The sequence below is a fragment of the Cervus elaphus genome, chromosome 14 (genome assembly GCF_910594005.1).
Source record: "Cervus elaphus chromosome 14, mCerEla1.1, whole genome shotgun sequence".
NCBI lineage: Eukaryota > Metazoa > Chordata > Mammalia > Artiodactyla > Cervidae > Cervus > Cervus elaphus.
Window position 1 is genome coordinate 28,134,890 of NC_057828.1, and position 27,075 is coordinate 28,161,964.

The following is a 27,075-nucleotide window of genomic DNA, read 5'->3' on the forward strand; positions in this document are numbered from 1 at the left end:
TGTTCTACTTTTTAAATTACTTCAGTAATAAGCTGACGTTGATGACATTTCACGTGATACTGAAGGTTTTGTGACAAACATAACTTCTCTGTTGAGTCTACAGGTTTAGTCAATCAATGTCATGTAGCATTTGTGAGTTCTATAAAAGGTGGTGAAAGTCAAGAAAACTCCTGCTGCAAAGGCCCCAAACAAGTCAAGGTCAAATGGATTCAATGTCCAGCCTTCATCTCTGTCTCTGAAGAGCTTTTCTGAGGTGTCCATTAACAGTTGGCCCCCCTCCTGTAGGAGAACACCCTGACATGTCACAACTCATGGCTTTCTTTACAGAGAGAGGCTGCTGTCCAAACTCTGGCAGATGAAATGTAAAGTAGTTGTGGAGAATATCACAAAAATAGCCAAGTTTACTAAACAAAGACAAATGCACTCCAGAATTAAACAAACAAACAAACAAAAAACGGGTGAAAATGTCTGATCTAACAGCTCTCGGCTGAGATTATAGCCTCAGTACGGGGGTAGGGGAGGCGGCAGTGTGCCAGGCATCGAATCCCCAGACTGCTGGTGCAGCGTCCACCAATGGGTACCTCCTCCCACCTGCAGCTGGCACCAGAAGGGGGGCAGCAGCTGTGGCCCCTCATCCCACACCTACAATTGCTCTGTTCCAAGGGAAAATGATAACTGCAGATCCTGGCACGAGGAGGCTCTCCTCACGTGGAGTGGTTCTCTGTGAGGGGCCAAGACACTCTGGACAAGAAAGATTATGGAGAACCAGACTAGGAACAAACTGCCTGCCCAGGGACCAGGAGTCTGTGTGGTTAACTCCACAGAAGAAAACAAAGGTTACAAGGAAACTGAAGTCAGTGAAACTCCATAAGACCCTGTCCTCATACAATTTTTCCTTCTGGTCTAAAACAGAAAATGGCATGATGGTCTTTGTTCCAAAAAAGTAGTACATCATCATCTAGACAAGAATCCTAAAGAGGCGATGCCTTTTTAGAAAATTACTGAGGATTACATCTTTTGAAAAACATGGTGATTTCAATGTATTTATTGAGTTCATTTTACTTGCTTGACATTTTATGTCATATTGTACAGATGTTCCTACAGGCATTGGTTCTACAATGAGAGGTGAATTGGTCCTTATTTTGCCTTGGTGCTCCGGAAATGAAATATCACTAGCAAAAAGTAGATTAAATTTTTATCCACACTTAGAGCAGAGTTCAATCAAGTGTTCAAAATGTAGACTGAGCAATATCATATACTTATGTGATAACACATTTAGTTTTCTTTGCTTTAGATTTATCATACTTGTAACTAAATTCACGTATCTAGTACTATTGACAGAGTCTCTCATCCAGTTTTTTAAGTGCACATTTCTTTGTGCTGCTAAAGTATAATTTAAAAAAGGACATTTTAAAAAAAATAATAAAAAAGGACATTTATGATAATATTTTGCATTTAAGTAGCATTTTTTCTTTCGAGAAAAATGATTTAGTTATTTGAGGATAATCTTAAACACAATTTAAGGTAATAATATTGATCAAACTGGCCACAATATTTGGTAGATAGGTAGAAACACATTAAATGTGTCTTCAAATTCTGGCTATAGATAATCTTCACAACTGATATTGGATATAGATTAAAAAAAGTTATGGAGGGGCCACTTATTTGTTTTGAAATGCCAAATTCAGTTTAGAGGTGGAAACTGTGGTAAAATATTAAAATACATACACAATTTCTTTTAGTGAGTAATTTATTGTTTAGCAGTTGAGGAACATAGGTTCCTTTAAGCTTTCAAGGAAAAGAATTTGGGGTTTCCCTGGTGGTTCAGTGGATAGGAATCCGCCTGCCAATGCAGGGGATACAGGTTCAATCCCCGATCCATGAAGATCCCACATGCTGCGGAGCAACTAAGCCCGGGCACCACAGCTGCTGAGCCTGTGCCCTGCGGCCCAGGAGCCGCACTGCTGAGCCCAGGCGCCCAGAGCCGGTGCTCAACAGCAAGGGAAGCCGCTGCAATAAGAAGCCTGCACACTGCAACTAGAGAGAAGCCCTCACTCTCCACAACTAGGGAACAGCCTACCATGCACAGCCACAAATATTTAATTAATTTACAAAAAAGAAAGAGAGTTTGAAAAATTGTAAGATGTTTGTTCATTTTTAAAACTGCTTTAAAATTTTGGGGGAAAAAATCCTTAATGGCCATTATCATTTAAATAATAAATTAAAATCATACCTGCTTGAAGTTGTTCACATACATTAAGAGTATATCAGTTGTCACTATACCTAATTTTGGAAAAAAATTATTTAATAAACGCACATCTACAAAGTCTGGAAGGAGCCAGTGGGCGTGTGCTTCATGTTAGAAATGCTAGTTTAAAAAGGGCAATCCATCACTCCCTACAGGAAGCAAGGACGAGTTCCTCACAGGTGTCTGAATCAAAAGGTTGAACTGTAGAGTACTTTTAAGAAAGAGTAAGCTAGATGTTGCTGGGTGCTTTGAAGATGAGGGCTGCAAAATGTAACCTACTTAACAGACATCTCATACGAACTAGTCTCTGCAAGTTCAGTTCAATAACTCAGTTGTGTCCGACTCTTTGCGACCCCATGAATCACAGCACGCCAGGCCTCCCTGTCCATCACCAACTCTCGGAGTTTACTCAAACTCATGTCCATCAAGTCAGTGATGCCACCCAGCCATCTCTTCCTCTGTCGTCCTCTTCTCCTCCTGCCCCCAATCCCTACCAGCATCAGGGTCTTTTCCAATGAGTCAACTCTTCACATGAGGTGGCCAAAGGATTGGAGTTTCAGCTTCAGCATCAGTCCTTCCAATGAACACCCAGGACTGATCTCCTTTAGGATTGACTGGTTGGATCTCCTTGCAGTCCAACGGACTCTCAAGAGTCTTCTCCAACACCACAGTTCAAAAGCATCAATTTTTCGGTACTCAGCCTTCTTCACAGTCCAACTCTCACATCCACAACTGGGGTCTCTGCAAAGCTCTAGAGAAAACCCTTTAACTTCAAGTGACAGGATTCTTGCATTTAAAAGGAAAAAAAAAGGTGTAAAAGGAAATCTTGAAATGTTTCCCAACCTGCTTAAGCTTGAAAGTGAGAAAAAAATATTAATATCAGTAAGTCACAAATCTTATTAAAAATAAGCCTGGAGAACTAGAGTATTTTCTTTCCCTTTACATATAAGTAAGGGCTTCTCAGGTGGTGCTGGTGATAAAGAACCCACCTGGCAATGTAGGAGACAGTAGAGACATGGGTTCACTCCCTCAGTCAGGAAGATCCCCTGAAGGAGGGCATGGCAACAAACTCCAGTATTCTTGCCTGGAGAATCCCACGGACAGAGAAGCCTGGCTGGCTACAGTCCATGGGGCTGCATAGAGTCGGATAAGACTGAATAGACTTAGCACACACATAAACGAATAAATGCCTGGGTAAGGAACGCTTTCTCTGATTCTTCTGCTCAGTTTGAGAACTTGAGATTCTTGGAGAAGAAAAAGGAATTTAGTGAGCTCTGACCTAACCATACTCTTAAGATGACATTCACCACTGTGCCCCAAGGCATGTTCTGGATTTCTATGAAAGAAAGATGCCCTGATATTTACAAGAAAGCAATGAACACTTTGCTGCAAATTTCAACTTCTTATACCTGTGAGCAAGAAAAACCTCATTTCAGCTAAAAATGAAATCCATGTTTGCTTCTCTCTTGAGTTCAACTCAGAATTGAGTATTTGTACAGCAAAAACCATGCACAGGTTTCACATTGAAGAGGTAAATTTCATTATTTTCAGCTTCAAAAATAAACACGTTTTATGCATGATTAAATCTAAGAGCTAAAGAAACTAACACATTTGTGAAAATTTTGAAACTAAGTCTATATTTGAGTTTAATCATGTCATTCAGTAAGAAAGTGTTTGTTTTTTTTAAATCTTGAAAATTTTGCCTTGGTCTGTTCATATTTCTTGGGCTTATGATTTTGATAGCTTTATATTCATACTGGCAAATTTTCAGGCCATATAAAACAGGTTGTACATTTACATCCTTGATTTAAAATCTACCAAACCTACCTTTCAAACCTAAAGGATATCAGTCCTGAATATTCATCGGAAGGACTGATGCTGAAACTCCAATACTTTGATCACCTGATGTGACGAACTGACTCATTTGAAAAGACCCTGATGCTGGGAAAGATTGAAGGTGGGAGGAGAAGGGGATGACAGAGGATGAGATGGTTGGATGGCATCACCAACTTGATGGACATGAGTTTGAGCAAGCTCTGGGAGTTGGTGATGGACAGGAAAGCCTGGCTTGCTGCAGTCTGTGGGGTCTCAGAGAGTCAGACATTACTGAGTGATTGAACTGAAGCCTACCTTTAGAACAATTAAACCCTATTTTGGCTCAAGTCAATTATTTAACAAAAATTTATGTTTTCCACATGAGTTTTTAAAATTTTGAAAAGGAAAGAGATGAATATTAAAAAGAAAGATAATACCTACTCCCTACTCCCCACCTACCCCAATTAAAGACTAGTTAAAAAGTCACTTTCCATTTGAAATGGGAAAAAACTATTCTGGGTCACAACATCTACATACCATTCCTTATTCCTCTTTAGCCTCACAGCAGTATTGGTTAACACAACTGTATACATTTATCAACAAGCATAAACCTGCACACTAAAAAGAGTGAATTCTGTATATATAAATGGAATCTCATAAACTTGACTTTTTAAACAAGTCACAAGAAACTTATAATTCAATAAGTTATATAAAAACAAAGATAATAAATAAAAAGAAAAAAAAATCACAACAATTTCTAGAACCATCTTGCCACCAAAATGCAGACACAGCCTGGGCATCACTGAAATCTTGGATTCTCTCAGTGTAACAAGGAAAAGAATATGTTTCCTGCTCTCCAGTTAAGTAAAAAGTTAAATGCCATCTTGCTACTTCAATGAATATTATTTTAAAAATTATTTTTTAATGACACTTATGGCTCAGATGATAAAGAATCTGCCTGCAATGTGGGAGACCCAGGTTCAATCCCTGGGTCAGGAAGATCCCCTGGCGAAGGGAATTGCTATTCACTCCAGTATTCCTGCTTGGAGAATTCCATGGACAGAGGCTACAAGCCATGGGGTCACAAGGAGTCAGACACTACTGGGCAACTAACACATAAGGCCTGAACAATAATGATCCTAAACTAAATAGTTAATTAAACTACATATACTTTTTAAAAAAAGAAATTCAGAGACTAGAAGGATTCAATAAGCTTTCTCTACCTCTAAAATGAATTATCACAATACTATATCAGAATACAAAAATCTATTAAGTTTAGGTTTAACCTTACATAGCAAATGGATTTAATTTATGGTAAAAGTTTCTTTCAACTCAGCAATCTGAAACCCATAAAAGTGTTGATCTGTCTGTATAGCAAATATGTGGACAACCAAATCAGATAGAAATTTATAGTAGTAGAAGCTTTAGCAATTACAATACATGGGTTGAAAACAGAATTACAACTGTTTAGTTAAGTAAAACAGCAAGAAAATTTCTCTCACAATCTCAGCAACTTTGACATTTTCTACATATATAACAAAAGCAAGAAAAATACATCTCTCTTCATAAAGTAAGGTATATTAGGAATAATGCCCTTATACTGAAGACACATTATGAACAATAATAGCTACCATCTACAGTAATTTTCCCAGTAATCCTATAGTGTAGTATTGTTACCTCCATTGAAAGGTGATGATGATGAGAATAACCACCTCACTAACATTCAATATAAGACAGGGACTAGGCTAAAAGCTTTATATGCAGTACCTTATTTAATCTTCACAGGAACCTTATGAGGTAGGCATGATTATCAACTCATTTTATAAATAAAAGAGAAATTGAAGTTCAGACTGGTTTAAGAATAGATGCAACTGGGACTACTCTGGTGGTCTATTGTTTAAGGCTCCTCTGTCCCAATGTGGGGTGGGGGTGGGGGTGGGGGGGCAGGTTTGATCCCTGGTCAGGGAACTAGATTCCATATGCCACAACTAAGAGTTCACACGCCAAAACTAAGAGTTTGCATGCCACAACTAAAGATCCTTCATGCTGCAACTAAGACCCGACACAGCCAAATAAATAAATAATAAAAATTAAAAAAAAAGAAACAGAACAGGTGCAATTGGTAATGTACTAAGATTAGACTCAAGCCCAGTGTATGTTGGTTCAACCTACGTTGCTTCGACCCCATAAAGCCTCCACCCCAAGGGGCATAATAAACACTGGAATATTACTATTATTATTACTTTATTGCACTTTACAGATGTTGCATTTTTTACAAACTGAACATTTGTGGTAACCGTGTGTCAAGCAAGTCTACTTCTAACAGCATTTGTTCACCTCATGGCTCGGTGTCACATTTTGATAATTCTTGCAATATTTCAAACTTTTTCATTATTTTTATATTTGTTACAGTGACTAGTGACCTGTGATCTCTGATGTTACTATTGTTAATTGCAGATGTAGTGGAAATAACAAGAGAACTAGAATAAGATGTGGACCCTGAAGATGTGACTGGATTGTTCCAATTTCCTAAAACTTTAACAGATGAGGAATTGCTTTGTATAGATGTACAAAGAAAGTGTTTTCTCAAGATGCAATCTACTCCTGGTAAGGATGCCATGAAGACTATTAAAATGACAACAAAAAATTTAGAATGTTATGCAGAGTTAGTGGATAAACAGTGGCAAGACTTGAGAACTGACTCCGATTTTGAAAGAAGTTCTACAATGGGTGAAATGCTATTAAATAGCACTGCATGCTACAGAGAAACTGTGAAAGGAAGAGTCAACCTAGGTGGCAAACCTCACTGCTGTCTTAGTTTAAAAAGTTACCACGGCTGCTCCAACCTTCAGCAACCAGCACCCTGATGTCAGCAGCCATCAACACAAGACCCTCTAACAGCAAGAAGATTATGACTAGCTGAAGGCTCAGATGATGGTTAGCATTTTTTAGCAATAAAGTGTTTTTTACAGCACAGGGAACTACAGTTAATATCTTGTAATAACCTATAAGGGAAAATAATCTGAAAAATAATATATGTGCATCACCTTGCTGTGCACCTGAAATACTGTAAATCAACTATACTTCAACAAAAAATATAATGAAATACAAAAAAAATTTTAGACATAATGCTTATCACACACTTAACAGACTACTGTACAAGTAACTTTTACATGCACTGGGAAACCAAAAAATTTGTGTGACTCACTTTCTTGCAATACTCACCTTATTGTCATCTGGAACTAAACCTGTTACCAAGGTCTGCCTGTACTTTTGTGACCAAGAAAGTTATCAGGATAACACATAAATTGTATCTAGCTGTATTTTAAAGCTTCTGGAGTCTATTCTAAAATACATCACAATATATCAGCATATTACACTAAAGTGAACTAATTGACCAGAAATGAAAACTGTGTGCTGTATAAGAACAGAACAGAGTAAAACAGTGATGGGAGAAATAAGAAACTTATCCAGCATGCCTGCTTAGGTTATTGACAGGCAGGGAAGATCAGCTGTAAACAAAAAGCTTCACCACTATTTGCTTTCTTTAAAACAGATGGGAAGACAAAGGCATTTACTTAGTAGCCATTCTCCCTGGGTCCAGTTTTTAAGGACCAAATTTGATAGTGAACCGAAAAAGAGTTAATATAGCAGGCTTGAGATGGTCACTCTTACAAAGGCCTGACTACAAAGTCAGCCCCCGACTAGCATCTGGGAATCTGGATTTGGGGAGGGTTGCTACTACCCCTGATAAGAATGGTCACTATGCCTATATCCTTTTTATAAACAATATGGTTTATGCTGAATTATCCGCTTTCCTGTGGGAGTCTGGAATTTTGGTCAGTGCTAGGCAGAAGGTGTCTATGTAACGGCTCTGGGCGTAGTCTCTTATGTGCTTCCCACTTCCATAAGGGACATTTCACCTGTGTTAGAATTTGCCACTAGAGGAATCAAGTGCAAGCTGTGTGACTCCACTGGAAGAGGACTCCTGGAAGCTTGCACCTGGTTTCCCCTGGACTTCACTCACATACATTTCCCTTGGCTGGTTTTGTGCCTGTAATTCTTTTTCTGGGATAAAGCACAGCTGTGAGCACAGCAACATGCTGAGTGAGGCCCCCTAGTGAACTCAGAACCTGAGGGTGCTCTTTGGGATCCCAACACAGACAGTAAGATAATTCCAGGCTATACTTATAAAACAGTTACTGCCCATAACATGACCATAAAATTTTGCCTAAAATGGACATGCACCCTGGAGAGGTTTTACTCCCACCAGCAAATACTAAAGTAACTTCCAAAAACTTTGACTGTGAATTAAGCCATGGTTATTTTTAACAACTGATACCTACCGGGAACTCTGGCAGGAAAGGAATCAGGAGACCCTGCTCCAGCACCACCCTCTTCTTCATCTTCCTCAAATTCCAAATTCTCTTCTTCACCAGGTGCTAAAATTCTTCTACATGCAAAAGGACAGAAAAAACAGTGAGCTACAAAACCAAATATACGAGAGAAGCCAAACAGCTACTCATTTCCCAGGTAAAATGTTGATATAAAAAATGCTGACATAAAATGTTAATATGTTGGATTAATGGTATCAATGATACCAACATCGATATGATACATCCAGAAATATCTGAAAAATAGGTATAAAATAAGATGATAAAATAAGAAGACAAATACTGGTGCTGATTTATTTTACCTTAAAGGGACAGGCTGAACATCAAATGGGAATTCTTTATTATATGTAAGAATATTCTTTAGGACTAGAATAAAAAGAGAAAGACACATGAATTATGTCATGAATCAGAATAAAAAAATTTATTGTAAGTGACTGATTTTAGTCAATTTTACCATGCCTATTAATATGTGTGTATACATGGTGTGTGTTTGTGTGTGTGTGTGTGTGTGTGTGTGTGTTCAATCGCTCAGTCGTGTCTGATTCTTAGTGACCCTATGGACCATAGCCCACCAGGCTCCTCTGTCCATGGGATTTTCCCCAGCAAGAACACTGGAATGGGTTGAAGAGGATCTTCCAGACCCAGGGATCGAACCCGTGTCTCCTGCATTGCAGGCAGATTCTTCACCGCTCAGCCACGGGGGTGTCTATTAATACTTAAAAAATTCCCAATCATATCATCCAAAGCCACAATGCACTTGCCCATTGAATATCTTAGCAAAATGAAAATATCCACACTCCAAGCACCAGTAATTTCAGAGTACTGTCAGAACTCCAAGGAAGGTAACTTCCAGAGTCTCAGAGTGCTTATGGGAAATGAACTCCAAAATAGTTCTCTGTACAAAATCCTAGGTGAGACATGGGGCACCTGAGAAAGACAACTCCTCCCTGGAGTACTTTAATTAAAAGATTGGTGTCAAAGATGACCAATGAGAGGGATATGAGCCTATCTTATTCTATGTCTTGATTAGTCTTCCCCTCAACTCCACAAAACTGGTAAAGTTTATAGTAGTGAGGTTATAATTATCATATACTTTTACCATAGTTTATAATACATATGTAATATATACATACATATATGCTTACATACAGGCTCTTGCATACTCAGTTGCATCTGACTCTTTGAGACCCCATGGATATTGTAGCCTGCCAGGCTCCTCTGTTCATGGGATTCTCCAGGTAAGAAAACTGGAGTGGGTTGCCATTTTCTTCTTCATATATATGCATACACAAACACAAAGAGGGATTTATCCTCAAGAGAAGTCTTCAAACAATCTCCTATATTACAACTTCCTGTATTATGGTTGTGGTCAGTGATTATATCCAGGCAAGGAAACTTAAAAAGAGAGATGCTCTACAATTCTACCTACATTTGGAGAGGTGCTTCATATCTGTTCTTATGGATTGCCAGTATCTACCTGCAGTTATATGAAGGTAAAGTAATGGCATTAATTGTACGATCCAAAATGTTTCTGTGAGTTTATACTCAACTTATTCATTCTAGTTTTGGAGTCCTGCAGTTTGGAGCTGAAATAGGTATGGATGTTGTCATCCTCAAAAAGGAAATCCCTGAGTACAGGTTGCAATTACATGCCTTACTCCCACAGGAGTCAAATGTGTTTATCATAGTTCTAATATATACACTCCTACTAAGCCCTTCAGGGAGAGAAATCTGAGACTTGTGTCTATATTTTCACTCATTCTTATTCTCTCTCTCCTTCCAACTCCTACCCTCCTTCTTCCTCTCTCTTTCTTCTTCTCAACAAATGTGCACTGAGTTCTAAGATATGGCAGTGATCAAGACAGAGGGTTCTCACCCTCATACGGATCTCAGACCCTAGTCAGGAAAAGCAGACAATAACAAGCCACAAAATGAACACAATGATGTTAAGACTGTGACTGAAGGACCCAGAGGATGCGTGTGTCAGCGGAGTAGAGGGATTACTTCAGCTGAAGTGAACAGGGTAGGCTGCTCAAACCTGAATTATTAGAAGACGTTTGAGCCATGAATGACCTGGATGAGAAGAAATGTCCACAAGCAGCTCTGGGCAAGGGCTCTCCAAATATTAGAGAACAAGCCAGAGCAACAACAAAGGCTCTGCAGCAGGAGTTTGTTCAAGGAACAGAAAGGACCACAAAGCTGAAGTCTGACAAGCAAAGGACAAGTGGCAAAAGATCTGAATCAGATCTTAGCCCTCCCATGATGTTAATGACTTGAGCATTCATGTAACTACTGTGAATCTTGGCTTCCCCAGTTCCAAAATCATATTCTACCTTTCTTCACAGACTGTTGAGAGAATTAAATTTAACAACATAATATATGACATTTCATAGGAACACTTAAAGTACCATTCAAGTAAAAGTCTACATTATTATATGGTAATTTATTCTCTCCATAGTTATTCCTATCTGGCTGACTAGAATCCTATTATTTTAGATCTCACTAGGAAAGACTATTTTTCAAATTTTAGGAATATCACCTCTAAACTTGGTGCTTGACTGTTTATTGTGAGTAAACTATTCATTCAACTCAAATATCAAATAATCACACAGTATTGTGCTAGATGCTGAGAATGGGAAATGGGTGACAACATTATGCATATTTATATCAGCAATGACCACATTTTAATAGCAAAAAGGAAAAAGTCAACCCTTAAAATATAAACAAAAGGTCAATAAAACAGCTGAAAATCATATAACTTACTAAGAATATCCTGAATTTGTATTATAATAGAAGAATTAAACAGTATTTTCTTTTCTTAGGTATCAAAGTTTTGAAAAGGAAATGTCTGTTTTGGGATAATAGCCTCTTCTTTATTTTGTATTTACAAGTATAGAGTATATCAGATATTTAACTTGTATGAATAATTTTGAAAGAAAAATAACAGCACCTTTCTCACTTTCTGTAATTGTAGGATGGGCTTCCATTTTCACCAACTGGGGAATAACAGGGATTCTAATGTCCTTTTAAAATAAGATTCTACATAAACTTAACATAGGATTTTTCTTCTAATATGAATCTTGATATTTTTGGAGGTTGTAGAGAAGAGGAAAAGCTAGTTTATAATTTCATGGAAGGGGTGATCATGAGTGTGGAGTCCACCACGATTGGGGACTAACTGGTTCATTCAGTAGAAATAATGCATACAGGCCCACTGAATGTTGACTTGATGGTATACTCTCTATTGGTGAGAACTCAGCACTCCCAGCCTACTCTCATGGAGCATGGCCTGCCACCCTCTTGAATCTGACATTAAAAATCACACACACACACCCCCAAATGTATTTCTTTTTTTTTTCTTTGTAGCTAATTTTCATTTTTGTGGTAGGAAAAATGAGCAAGTGCTTCCCATCTGAAAGTTTATTTTAAATTATGGGAAACAATTCCCTGTAGACATTTAACTCTATTTAATTTAAAATTTTGCCAAGTTCATACTATAGGCAAAGCATTGACTGAGGCTCTGTGGGGAAAATACAAAGGTTATTCACAATATTCTTGAGAGAATAAATAAATATTAGTGAGAATAGTACAGGGCAGACTATGACAGTGGCTATAAAAAGTGCTCCTATAAAGAACATGAGACAGAGTCTACTTACTGCCAAGGAGAGAAGAGGACGCTTTCAGGGCAAGGTGAGATTTCTTTGGGGCCTTGAAAGTTTAATTAATGGAAGGGAATTTTACAGTTTATGGGGTGGTAATAGGAGGATATGTTTGAGTAAGAAGTAGTGTATTACTAAGGATTAACATAAGAAAATTAAATAACTATTACTTTCAAGATCTTAGCTTTAGTATGAATTTCAGATAGGATTACAAAGAGATTTTAAAAATCTTGAAGGAAAAATATATTAGCAAAATAAACCAACTAAGACCAACAAGTTGAAAGATACAGTCATTTGTTAATTTTTCCTTCCTTACATTATTAGAAGAGGCAGAGGCCAGGTTGACTAAGAACACTTAATCTGAAATATAGTCAAATACCAATTTATTGAAAATGTTTAATTCTGATAAAATAATTAACTCAAAACAAGCATCTAGATTTTATAAATTCAAACTTAATTACAGGGCATAGCCTACTGAGATACAACATACACATTTAAGTTTAAGAGGCAAGAAGCAAATTAAAATCATCTAAAAATACAGTAAGTACCAGGAAGGGAGAAGTCCAAATGAGAAGCTTTATATAAAATCAAAATATAATTAAAAACAAATCCAAATTACACTCTTTCCTCTCTATTCCCACCCCAAGTCATAAAAACAAACAAATCAGAAAACAAATGTAGATTTCAGTTCCATCTTCCACAAATACATGGGTCAATAATCTCTCAGCAGTTTGACCTGAAGAATCATGATAACAAGGACTGATGTCAATACTGCATGATTATAAGTATTAATAACAGAGTGTAATGGTAGAAATGTAGGCTCTGAGATCACTTCGAACTCAACCCAGTTCTAGCATTTACAAGCTGTAAAATCATAGGCAAGTGTCAGCAAAATGTGGTTGAGACTATTTATCTGAGTGTTTGGCACATTCCTGCTACTCTAAAAAATGGTGATCATTATTACCAACAAGAGAGTCTATGAGCCAAGAGGAGGAAAAATCACATGTGTCCATGGAAAGAGATAATAAACATCTGATTATAAGTGTTTACAGTCTTTACAGTGAACCTACATATTTTTTTTCCCATTTATGTTTTCATTAGTTGGAGGCTAATTACTCTACAATATTGTAGTGATTTTTGTCATACATTGACATGAATCAGCTGTGGATTTACATGTATTCCCCATCCCAATCCCCCCCTCCCACCTCCCTCTCTACCCGATCCCTCTGGGTCTTCCCGGTGCACCAGGCCCGAGCTCTTGTCTCATGCTTCCAACCTACATATTTTTAAGTTTTATTTGGAAACAAATTAAAAAGAGATGGAAAACAGTTACTAAATGAGGATCCCAAATCCTATTCTTATCATTTAAAATTGAACATTTCTAATTTTCTTCAGAAACATAATATAACTCAGACATCCTCAATGCAGCTGAAATCTTTTTTTAAAAGAACCCGCCTGCCAATGCAGGAGACACAAGAGATGTGAGTTCGATCCCTGCATTGGGAAGATTCACTGGAGGAGGAAATGACAACCCACTCCACTATTCTTGCCTGGAAAATTCCATGGACAGAGGAGCCTGGTGGGCTACAGTCCATGGGGGTCACAAAAGAGTCGGACACGACTGAGTGACTGAGCACAAATATGTTTTTCTTAAAATAATCTGATATACAGGTACTTACAAGGGACTAATTATTGTATGATTCCATTTATATGAAATGTTCAGAATAGGCAAATTTATAGAGACAAAAAGTAGATTAGTGGTTGCCTCGGGCTGGAAATCAGGGGAGGCTAGAGGGAAATGAGTGAATGCTAATGGATACAGGGTTTCTTTATGGGGTGATAAAAAATGTCCTAAAATTGACTGTGGTGATATTCAATACTTGCGCCCTTGCCTATATTTCAAACATTTCCTCTAAGAGAACATTCATTTGAACCAGCAAAAAAGCTTCATCTAGCACATCCTAACCACTAAAATATCTGAAGGAACTGTTTACTTCAAAAAAAAAAAAACTTTCAGGAAGGAAAATGGGGACAATAAGGAAGTATTTTATAGACCAGTTCAAACAGCGGGACTGCAGTTTTCAGTGACATTCATTACAAACAGGCATCAATGACTATAACTTTATACTTTCCAGTAGAATCTACTATAAATGTTTACTAAAGTAATTTAATTGTAGTCTTATTAAACTGAATAAAACAAAGGCTAAAACAGATAGGTGAGGTACAACATAGAGTCAAATAATTTTTCACATTCTGTAATGAAGGTGAGAGGGCTTCCCAGGTAGCAGGGGTAATGAGTCCACCTGCCAATGCAGGAGTTGCAGGTTTGATCCCTCGTTTGGGAAGGTACCCTGGAATAGGAAATGGCAACCCACTCCAGTATTCTTGTGTGGAAAACTCCACGGACAGGGGAATCTAGTAGGTTACAGTCCGTGGGGTTGCAAAGAGTCAGACATGGCTGAGCACACAAGATGAACCAGACAATAATTACTAAAAATATTATAGGAATTACAAAAGCATGAAAAATTACATAGGATTAAATAGAAACAGAAAAGACTCAAATTAGCATCTCTGCTAAATAATCTTAATATCCATAATAATGTAAACATTTTTCTAAAGCAGTATCAATAAAAAATATGAAATAAAGCTTACTTGGTTCTAGCTTCTTCAGATCTTCCAGTTTAAATTCTTCCTGGGACTGTGTGGACTGAATTTAAAATATGCAAATTACATATTTTTAATACAAAGACTTCACTGCACCCTATGTCTTTTATTATGACTGACAAAATATTCAAAAAGTAGCCAAAATAAAAGAATCCATTTCTTGCTCTCAAGGTTAAAAAAGAAAAATTAAAAATTCCAAATTAGTTTTTGTTTTTTTGGAACATTCTGACTAAAAATATTGAAGAAAAAAATTGAAGCCATATCTTTTATTTTTATAGTTTATATAACTTGAACTAATAGATCTTTTAATAGGAATTTAATCCATGAATTCTTATTGTTAAAAAATCCTTTTGAGACTATACTGCTTTTGACACAAATGCCTAACATTTTATCAGAATAATTCATACTAATTCCTTTTCCTTATATTAAAAAGTTGAGAGGAGGGGAATCTATTTACCTGTAAAGCTGCACTTCGTAATTCCAAGCATGTTGCAATTTTGCCTATGGTTTTCTGTAGGAAAAAGAAAAAGTTATAAATACCAAATACATTATAACTGTTAGTTGCCAAAAATCAAGTTAATTTTTTATTGATAAGCAATCTATGATTTTAAAAGTTAGGTTAAATTCTATTTCTTTTTAGCATCTTGCAGACTCTGGAGATGAAAAACAGGAGGCAAAGGGCTGGGAACATGCAGAGAAGGTGAGCATATATTCACTCCTGCTCTAACGTGCCACAACTGATTTTAAATCATTTGCTTTGATGATAGCTTTCTATATGACTTAAAGGGCAATGAAAAGGACTTCAAACATCTTCTCTCCAAGCTTTGCCTTCTCTTCTTCTCCATAAGGCCTGATATTCACTAAAAGACTTAAAATCAAAAATATCTGAAAGTTAGCACAATGGTATAATTTAATGCTGACTCAAGTTCAATCTTAACTTGTTCAATTAAATGTATCAGCAGTGCTAAGCAAAATCAATACTTGTGATAAATGGTGGCAAACTTTATAGTCAGATCATAGTTATCAAACAGATATAAATGACAGGGCATAGTCCTTGCCTTTAATAAGCTCATGTTTCTATTAAACATGTAAGATACATACAAAATCACTGTAACATAAAACAGAGGAACTTGGTTTACAGGTGTCAGCAAAGTAAGTGCTAATATGCCCTGAAGAAATAGGACAGGAATCAAAATTAGAAATCAAGCCCCAGTGACTGGGAGGATTTCTAAAACTAAAGAACTTGGAAAAACGTCATAGTTCAGTCCCAAACTGAAAATAGGGAGATAGGTTTGAAATGTGAAATGTGTGTGCGTTGCAAGGGTTGGGGGGGGGTGGTTATTATGAAGGGGACCTTCTATGACTAGCTGAGGAATGAATCTGTTATTACTTTAGCAATAAATTACACAGATAGTTTTTGGACAGAAGAATAGCTATCAGATTTACCCTTTAAGAAAACTGTTGTGATAACCGTGTCCCTAGGGTAAAGGAGAGAAGGGCAAAGACTAACGGTTAGATCAGGTTATTTCAACTGACCAGGTAATCAGTAGTCAGAAAAAGAACGTGAATGACTACGGTTGAATTGAAAAGAAGGAGACCAAAAAAACAAATATGCACAAGAGCAGGCAGCTAAATTATGACAAGCAAGACTTTGAAATCTTTCCAAAAAAAAATTTCTTAACTTTCTGTTAGAAATAAACCCTGACCATAAAAATGAAGTATATATGTACAACATTTGCAATGCCTTCACAATACAATATTCTGGGGAAAAGTGATGTTTCTCTACACATACTGATGACCTGCAAAAGTTCAGTCAACTAGATTTGGTGGTTTCCTCTTATGTCAATTTTCTTTGGGAGATAAATGAGGAGCAAAGAAGAGTAACAAGTATTGTCCTGGTATCTGGCACTCAGGCTAGTGAGGGCTAGGCAATTATCATTCAGGCTTTATATAGCTGGGATAGCAATTCACAAAATAAAACACTAATTCTACAAATAACAAATGCTAGAGAGGGTACGGGGAAAAGGGAACCCTCTTACACTGCAGGTGGGAATGCAAATTGGTGCAGCCACTATGGAAACAGTACAGAGGTTCCTTAAAAAACTAAAAATAGGGTTGCCATATGATCCAGCAATCCCACCCCCGAGCACATATCTAGAGAAAACTATAATTTGAAAAGACACATGCACCTCAACGTTCATAGCAGCACTTACATAATAGCCAAGACATGAAGTAAGGTAAATAAATGTCCACTGACAGATGAATGGATAAAAAATACATACACACACACACACACACACACACACACAGAGGAATACCACTCAGCCATAAAAAAGAATGAAATGCCATTTGCAGCAACATGGACAGACCTAGAGATTATCATACCAAGTGAAGTAAGTCAGAAGAGAAAAACAAATACTATATGATATCACTCGCATTTGGAATCTACAATATGACAGAAATGAACTTATTTATGAAACAGAAGCAGACTCACAGACAAAGAAAACAAGCTTACGGTTACCAGAGGGGAAAGGGGAAGGGATAAATTAGGAGCACGGATTAGCAGACACAAAGTACTATATATAACACAGATAAACAATAAAGTCCTATTGTATAGCACAAGGAACTGTATTCACTATCGTACAACAAACCATAATGGAAAAGAAAGTGAAAAAGAATATGTATATATATGTATAACTGAATCACTTGGGTGTGCACCAGAAGCTAACACAACATTGTAAATCAAGTATACATCAATAAAAAATTTTCAAAAATAAATAAACTACAACTGAGCAAAAGATAAGACTTTTGGTCAAGGAACTAATAACAATATTTAACTATTTCCACCATCTTTAAAATTTCCTTTAATCTTAATGTGAGTTTAGAAAATGTCCAATTTTATTCTGAAATTTTATATTTAAATATTATATTTAATATAATTTCTGTAAAAGGATTCAAGATACAGATTTATTTACCCTCTGAAACAGCTGTTGGAGGGGAACCAGCAACAATCTTTTCTATATAAAATCTAATATCCCTAAATCAGTGGTGTTCATATAAACCACTCAAATCTGACAAAACTAGTAAATGATTTTTAATATAGTTAGTAATGGCTAAAACCTATTGAGCACTTACTAAGTGACAGACTCTCCTAGGTGATTTACCCACATTGATTCATTTAATCCTGACTATAGCGCTATGCACTAGATAAAACCATTTCACATCTATAAGATGTGAAAACCAGAGAGGTTAAGTAACTTGTCCTGGACATCAATGTCTTCAATACAATAGCAATATATACAACAAAGCAATACACTTATTTTAATACCATTTGGTCACACTTATGTTCTGTTGGAAAAATGGTTTTGAAAAAGGGCTGTCTGTATTAAGGGACATGTATCAATGAGTTAAGTCTTTAAAAATATTAGTTAACTACTTTTCCTTCTTTACTATACAATCCACTTGATGTTTTTAACATTTCAGGTAAAATATATTCTAGTTTAACAACTGTAAGTCCACTAATAACCTATTTTAAATTTAAATATTTCTTCAAGTTAAGAAGCAACAGTTTTTTACAGAGTCTATTGAAACTATGGCAAAATACCAATAGGCATTATTCATAACTATTTTAAGAGACCACACCCAACATCAGTATTAAAAAAAAGAGTGAAACACTATCATTTTTCAGCCACAGCAATGACTTTTAAAACATGTAGCATTTATTGACGTCAAAATCAAGTGCTTGCTACTGTCATTATTCCACCTTTCTTAGAAAGAAATGGTTCAGAAAAATTATTAAGAAGCACAGAACATAAATCCTGACTAATATACATAAAGACTAAGCATTCAAGGAAAGTGAACTTAATTTTTGAAAAATTTAAATAATTAGCATTTCATTCAAATTAATTACATATGTCTAACATGATATATAAGTGGAAAATGTTGTCATTTTCAGAATACTGGCTGTTTTACTTTGTCATTAGCTAGGGGAATGGTTAACTCCAAAAGAGCTATTAAAGGAAAAAAGCAGTTAACAATTAAAGAGCTACAGTAATTTTGCCAAAACATATTAAGGAAAAAATAGTTTACAAAAATACATGGAGTTTAAGGAGTATAATCTCAATCCAGACTATTTTTTAGATTCAGACAGCCCTTCACCTCTCTTCTAGCTGGGGGAAGGCAGAGAAGAAAGAAAACAAGGGAGGAGGCAGTGGAAAGGGAGACCTGTAAAATATAAAACAAGCATATAGTGCTGGAATTCTCATCACCACGAAATCTGATTCAAAACAGGGAAAAACTTTCTAAGCATCATGAGACAGGATGTTCTATTCTGTCCAGAAACTTACATGAGAAAATCTACTACACCAAAGTAGGGAATTTAATGGAATGAAAGCTTTTGGCAGCTATTTTTTGGCGACTAAACCCAGTTGTTATAATGACAAAACTATTAAGAAATGAAATGAAAGCTAAGTCAACTGATCATGAGGGAGGATCAAATAAGAATTATAAACTTTCTTATTTTCCACCAGAAATCTTTGAGATTATGAATAGAAAATCCATATGAAGATTTTCTACCACAACTAATAAAGTTAAGAGAGATCAGTGGTGTGGCTTTAGAGTTCTTCACATTTAACATAAATAATGAGAAGTATATAAGTTACCCTCTAAAAAAATGATTCCTCTCATTAAAATAATAATATAAATAAATAACAATAATCTAAGATCTAACAAAGCATTTATTCACCAAAGAGTTTTGAAATATTACTGTGAGCCAACAGTAGAAAGTTTCATAAAGAAAGTACTTTAGAAATATGGTGGTTTTTACTTATCTTCGACAAAGGAGGCAAGGATATACAATGGAAAAAAGACAACCTCTTTAACAAGTGGTGCTGGGAAAACTGGTCAACCACTTGTAAAAGAACGAAACTAGAACACCTTCTAACACCATACACAAAAATAAACTCAAAATGGATTAAAGATCTAAATGTAAGACCAGAAACTATAAAACTCCTAGAGGAGAACATAGGCAAAACACTCTCCGACATAAATCACAGCAGGATCCTCTATGACCCACCTCCCAGAATACTGGAAACAAAAGCAAAAATAAACAAATGGGACCTAAGGAAACTTAAAAGCTTTTGCACAACAAAGGAAACTATAAGTAAGGTGAAAAGACAGCCCTCAGATTGGGAGAAAATAATAGCAAACGAAGAAACAGACAAAGGATTAATCTCAAAAATATACAAGCAGCTCCTGCAGCTCAATTCCAGAAAAATAAATGACCCAATCAAAAAATGGGCCAAAGAACTAAACAGACATTTCTCCAAAGAAGACATACAGATGGCTAACAAACACATGAAAAGATGCTCAACATCACTCATTATCAGAGAAATGCAAGTCAAAACCACAATGAGGTACCATTACACGCAAGTCAGCATGGCTGCTATCCAAAAGTCTACAAGCAATAAATGCTGGAGAGGGTGTGGAGAAAAGGGAACCCTCTTACACTGTTGGTGGGAATGCAAACTAGTACAGCCGCTATGGAGAACAGTGTGGAGATTCCTTAAAAAACTGGAAATAGAACTGCCATATGACCCAGCAATACCACTTCTTGGCATACACACTGAGGAAACCAGATCTGAAAGAGACACGTGCACCCCAATGTTCATCGCAGCACTGTTTATAATAGCCAGGACATGGAAGCAACCTAGACGCCCATCAGCAGACAAATGGATAAGGAAGCTATGGTACATATACACCATAGAATATTACTCAGCCATTAAAAAGAATTCATTTGAATCAGTTCTAATGAGATGGATGAAACTGGAGCCCATTATACAGAATGAAGTAAGCCAGAAAGATAAAGACCAATACAGTATACTAACGCATATATATGGAATTTAAAAAGATGGTAACGATAACCCAATATGCAAAACAGAAAAAGAGACACAGAGGTACAGAACAGACTTTGGGACTCTGTGGGAGAAGGCGAGGGTGGGATGTTCTGAGAGACAGCATTGAAACAAGTATACTATCAAGGGTGAAACAGACCACCAGCCCAGGTTGGATGCATGAGACAAGTGCTCAGCGCTGGTGCCCTGGGAAGACCCAGAGGGATGGGACGGGGAGGGAGGCGGGAGGGGGGATTGGGATGGGGAACACATGTAAATCCATGGCTGATTCATGTCAATGTATGGCAAAAACCACTACAATACTGTAAAGTAATTAGCCTCCAACTAATAAAAATAAATGAAAAAAAAAAAAAAAAGAAATATGGTGGTTTTTAAAAAAATCTTCTTTTAAAGTTCTACAAATTGTTGAATGGTTGGCATAATTCTAAAATCTGTCACTGCTACAAATACATTTAAAATAGTAAAAGCACAAAGAATATAATTCAAAATAGAAAACATATAGAATAGTTTTGCATAAACTAATGTAAAGAACATTCTCCGTTTTTCTCTTTTAAGGAAACACAATCAAGTTTCTTCTCCTTTGGCTTACATGTCAGGTCTGGCATTCAAGTAATTCTGCAGACCTAAGAGTCGGTTTCAAAATTTCCCATAACATGTTCTTTAGACCCAATGAAATATTATAAAGAGAAGAGGAGGGAGGCTTCCAAAAGCAAACAAATTTAAGAAATACTCCATTACCCAACTCTTTAAATATCCAACATACACATTAGCATGTTAAAAGCCCTGAAAAGTCACAAACTCTGTTGATATAACATCTATTAATTTTTCTGAGTCAATGTTCTCCAGATAATGTCTGGGAAATCTTTGTTTTCTAATCATTTATTAACTTGGAGTCTCTGACTTTTTCCTTCAGTTCAGTTAGTTCAGTCACTCAGTCGTGTCCAACTCTGCCATCCCATGGACTGCAGCATGCCAGGCTTCCCTGTTCATCACCAACTCCCGGAGCTTGCTCAAACTCATGTCCATCAAGTCAGTGATGCCATCCAACCATCTCATCCTCTGTCATCCCCTTCACCTCCCACCTTCAATCTTTCCCAGCATCAGGGTCTATTCCAATGAGTCATTTCTTCACATCAGGTGGCCAAAGTATTGGAGTTTCAGCTTCAGCATCAGTCCTCCCAATGAATATTCAGGATTGATTTCCTTTAGGATGGACTGGTTGGATCTCCTTGCAATCCAAGGGACTCTCAAGAGTCTTCTCCAACATCACAGTTCAAAAGCATCAATTCTTCCGTGCTCAGCTTTCTTCATAGCACAACTCTCACATCCATACATGACTATTGGAAAAACCATACCTTTGACCAAATGGACATTTGTTGGCAAAGTAATGTCTCTGCTTTTTAACATGCTGTCTAGGTTGGTCACAGCTTTTCTTCCAAGGAGCAAGTGTCTTTTCATTTCATGGCTGCAGTCACCATCTGCAGTGATTTGGGAGCCCAGGAAAAGAAAGTCTGTCACTGTTTCCACTGTTTCCTCACCTATTTGCCATGAGGTGATGGGACCGGATGCCCTGATCTTAGTTTTTTGAATGTTGAGTTTTAAGCCAGTTTTTTCAATCTCCTCTTTCATTGTCATCAAGAGGCTCTTGAGTTCCTCTTCGCTTTCTGTCATAAGGGTGGTTGGTGTCATCCGCTTATCTGAGGTTATTGATATTTCCCCCGGCAATCTTGATTCCAGCTCGTGCTTCGTCCAGCCCAGCGTTTCTCATGATGTACTCTGCATGTAAGTTAAACAAGCAGGGTGACAATATACAGCCTTGATGTACTCTTTTCCCAATTTGGAACCAGTCTGTTGTTCCACGTACAGTTCTAATGGTTGCTTCTTGACCTGCATACACATTTCTCAGGAGGCAGGTCAGGTGCTCTGGTATTCCCATCTCTTTAAGAATGTTCCACAGTTGTGATCCACACAGTCACAACAAACTGTAGAACTTTTTCCTTATGTGACATTAAATAAGCCTATATGCCAAAGTGACGTTTTTTGCCCACTGTGAATGTTTTATCTGTATTTTTGAGGAAAGTTAAATTTTTAAATGCCTTGACTTGCCTTGTATTCATAATGTAGTACAGAGTAATGGGGGATGGGGGCAGGTCTTTCTCCCAAGCCCAAGGAATAGGCAGGCAGGCACAAGCTCTCTCTGGAGACACAAATGGCAGCCACATATGCCTCCTAGGCAGGTTTTTAAATACTAAATACCTCAGAAATCAGGTCTCCAGAAAAGGAGGAGGAGCAGACTACCTCAAAGGCAGAGGTCATTTGAAGATTTAGAGATGGTTTTCAAGATCATTTAGGGTCATCTCATCCCTCACTTCGTACACAAGGGATTTAAGGCCCAGAGACAGAGCCAGAGTTCAAGACCAAGTCTTCTCACTTCAGATCTCAGGCTCATTTCTCTAGGTCATGCTGCCTCCTGGGCCTCATGGAGGGGTGGATCTGTGTAAGCTAAAAAGAAAGCAGCTGGGCACCTACTATAAACAGGTATAAGTTAAAGATTAAACAAACAGCATTATCAAACACCCAGCTTAAGCCTCAGGAAGTTAAAGAAAATTAAGAAAAAGCTGATTTTGTCTCATTAGTCTAATCATCATCAAATGCCAAAGCTCATTTCTTGATAACATTTTAAAAAACTGTAGTATGTTTTAGGTCAAATCACTTTATATTTGAGTTCATATTAGATCCTATACCTAAGCAGCAGATGTTGAAGATGAGGCATATAAGTAACTCGAGGCAAACAGGTGATTAAAACATGGCTGTCAAACTTTTTAATTTCCAAAGCTTTCATTTTGATTCCATATTCATGACATGCTTTGTTAGCTGTTAAAGTTACATATTCAGATAGTTAAGATTGTTTCAAAATGTAGATGTTTTAACCTTTGATTCTGTGATGTCAGCTGATCACATCCTAGTCATTCCTAGACAGATATCACAAATCTTGGACGTGATAAAGCATATAGTCCTTTTCCCTTTCCTTTTGCAAACCAAATATTTCCTCTGACCTAATTATTTTCCCAGGCTAAAATCCTGTTTCCTAAATCTATCATCAGTCAGTTCAGTTGCTCATAATGCTCATAACTGACTCTGCCATCCCAGGGACTGCAGCACACCAGGCCTCCCTGTCCATCACCAACTTCCGGAGTTTACTCAAACTCATGTCCATTGAGTTGGTGATGCCATCTATCTATCATCGATACTAGCAATTATTACGGAAAAAAGAAAACTACACTTTTAAATTTTAAAAGTGCTATTTCTTTTTAAAATACAAAATAAAGATATGTTAGATAACACAGACTCTAAACAGTTTTAAATGCAAACATACTAACCTGTGTAAGAAATATGACTGACCCTAATCTTTGGGAGTTTTTTCTTTTCAAACTCTTATAAAGAAGAATCAAATGAGTATAAGCCTAAGAAGTGTTCAAAGAGTCATTCCCACTCTTTGTACAAAAAAAGGATAAAAGCAAATTAAGTTGCCATAGTTTTCACAATGTTTTTTCTTAATAAGAGGAAAACTGACATTAATTTTCTTCATTATCTAAGAGATTAAAATCTGACTTAACATTGGACCCCTTGAGCTAGGAGAAAATATGGATTGTTTCCTCCCATTTCTTCTCATTCTGTTAAAAGTAAAGCTTCGTAAAATAACCCATCTTTCATAGTCTTCAGCAGTACAGGGAATCAACTCGACACATTAAAATTTTAATTCAAGGAGAAAGGACACTCTTGAAACATTTTGAAACTTTATGCATTTATTTTGTTGATGGACTCATGCCAAATTTTTGATGTGAACTAATTTTTTTCAGGGGTGGTTGTTTGGTTTTTGTCTGTTTTGAGAGGAGGTGGAAAAAGTTAAGGGAGTTCAGAGTTAAGAGGTGGGATGCAATTACTCACAATCTCACTCCAGTTTCTGGTTCCCCCTCCTCCCAACCAAAGAATGGATGGTCTCCACTAAAGTTAAAGTCTAAATGACTGAGAAAAGAAATTCATTAAGTGAGAAATTCACTGCATGTGAATCATGTGATATCTCTGATTACTTAATGACCAGTAAAGCATAATCAGTATCATTCTTTGTACTTAACTATAATGGCTTTTGTTGTTTGTTTTTGCTTAATGGACTCAAAAGACAGACCCTTTTTCACTTGGAATCTGATGTATCTAGAGATTATTTTATGGTACCTTTTGTTCTTCTGTGAATTCAGAATTATTGTGTTGAGCTTGGGCCTCTTTTTGTAGGTGTCTCGCTAATCTGTAAGAAGAAACAAACATTCTTTAGAAGTGAAGGACAGCAAAGTATTTCAAGTACAAGGTAAAACAATTTAAATATTAAAAAACAGTGAAGTACAATAACACTTTTCTTCTGTTTTCAAAGTATAAATCTACACTATCATTAGAATTTAACTGTGCAACAATGAAAATAAGATACAATATTTTTCAAACCATTTCACTGGGATAAATTTCAGCTTGAGACCATAAAAACAGAATCACAGAGCTGGAAAGAATTCCAAATAACATCTAATTCAACTTTCTTCAGTACACATGATTTTCTTCTACAATAAACCAATAGCAGTTGTCCAGATTCAGCTTAAACACTTCCAGTGAACACCAATAACAGTACTGACTGAAGATATTTTATCAGTCTATCATTAATTTGCTGATAAGACTAGTTCAAATTACAGCTGTAACAAAGTGATGATACTCTATCAAATTATACTTTTGAACATATCTTTCAAGGCAAATAAAGAAAATTCCCTACCGATCAGACACGGAAATCATTGTTTGCCCAGTTATCATCATACTTATAAACAGCAGCTAGCCTTGGATGAATTTTCAAGGGTGGATCTGTGTTACAAGCCTAAGCTCAACAATAAAAATCCAGAACTATTTTTGAGACACCAAAAACCAAAGGAGTGATGCTTACAGCTAAACAATAAAAAGACAAAATAACTAAATTTAAAAATGAGTAAAGGACTTGACTGACATTTTCTCCAAAGATATAAAAGTGATCAATAAGCACATGAATATAATATCATTAGTCATTAGAGAAATACAAATCAAAACCACAATGAGATACCACTTCACACCCACCAGGATGGGTATGACTTTTAAAAGAGGGGAGAAAACTTACAATGGCTGTTGGCAAGGATGTGGAAACTAGAATCCTCACACTGAAGTAAGGAAAAGTAAAATGGTACAGTCATTGTGGAAAACAATTTGGCAGCTCCTCAAAAAGTTAAACATAGAGTTACCATATAACCCAGCAGTTTCAAAATCCTATGTATATTCCCAAGAGGACAGAAAACATGTTCACACACACACACAGTACATAAATGTTCACAGTAGCAGCATTATGCATGATAGCCAAAAAGTGCAAATACCCCAGATAAACAAAATGTGGTGCACACATCCAAAGGAATATTATTTGACCATAAAGAATAAAATACTAATACATGCTACAACATGGATGAACCTTAAAAACATTAAACTAAATGAAAGAAGTCAGACGTAAAAGATCATGTGTTACCTGATTCCATTTACATGAAATATCCAGAATGGGTAAATCGATAGAGATATAAAGCAGATTAGTGGTTGTCAGGGGCTTGGGAAAGGAGAGAACTGAAGTGACCCATTTCAGGTAAAGGGTTTCTTATGAGGGTGATGGAAATGCTCTGGAATTAGACAGTGGTGATGCTGGCGTAACATTATGAATGGACTAAAATCTACCAAATTGTACAACCTCACAATGATAAATCTCATGTTATATGATATTTATTTTAACTTTTAAAATTTGCAGGGTAGCAGGGGGTAGGGGAACCGAAGAACCAAAAGGACTTTTTTGGTGAAACATTTTATAACTGGCTAAAGAAATTGAAACTACAATTCCCAAGCATACTATACTATCCCAGGTGGGGAACGGAGGCAGGGATACAAGAGGTGCATGTGCTGGATTTCCTACCAAGCCACAGCAAAAGAAGTTCACCATGTTTCCAAAAAGCCTTAGATGGAAGTTCTATTCTATGTAATCGTATCTTTAAAGATCAGGCATAAAGTTCACTTGACGACTTCTATTCAGTCTATGAAAGGTTCACATTCTTCTTATCATAATGCAAGAAACTCCTACATGAAATCATAACGTTTACCAGGATAGTTCTACTATGTTACTTAAAATGTTTCCATCCATTTATTTCTTTTCCTCCCAAACTGGAAATCCCAGAGTATTTTTCCTAAAATGTCATTCCTAGACGCACTCTTTGCAGATTTTAAGCAGGAGTAAGTATAGTTAGAAATAGTCAAAGCCATACTTGTCCCATACAAAGTCCCGTACAGTA

At 36.6% G+C, this 27,075-nt stretch overlaps 1 protein-coding gene across 1 annotated transcript in view; it reads right to left on the bottom strand.

Annotated features, from left to right (window-relative positions):
• The window catches only part of AIDA (axin interactor, dorsalization associated), a 49,515-nt gene that overhangs the window by 16,611 nt on the left and 5,829 nt on the right, over positions 1–27,075 (bottom strand). The window contains exons 2-6 of the mRNA XM_043923772.1: positions 24,926–24,995; positions 15,238–15,291; positions 14,769–14,823; positions 8,760–8,823; positions 8,410–8,516 (exon numbers count right to left, since the gene is read on the bottom strand). Coding sequence (XP_043779707.1) covers positions 8,410–8,516; positions 8,760–8,823; positions 14,769–14,823; positions 15,238–15,291; positions 24,926–24,995 — 350 coding nt within the window. The remainder of the gene's footprint in view (positions 1–8,409; positions 8,517–8,759; positions 8,824–14,768; positions 14,824–15,237; positions 15,292–24,925; positions 24,996–27,075) is intronic.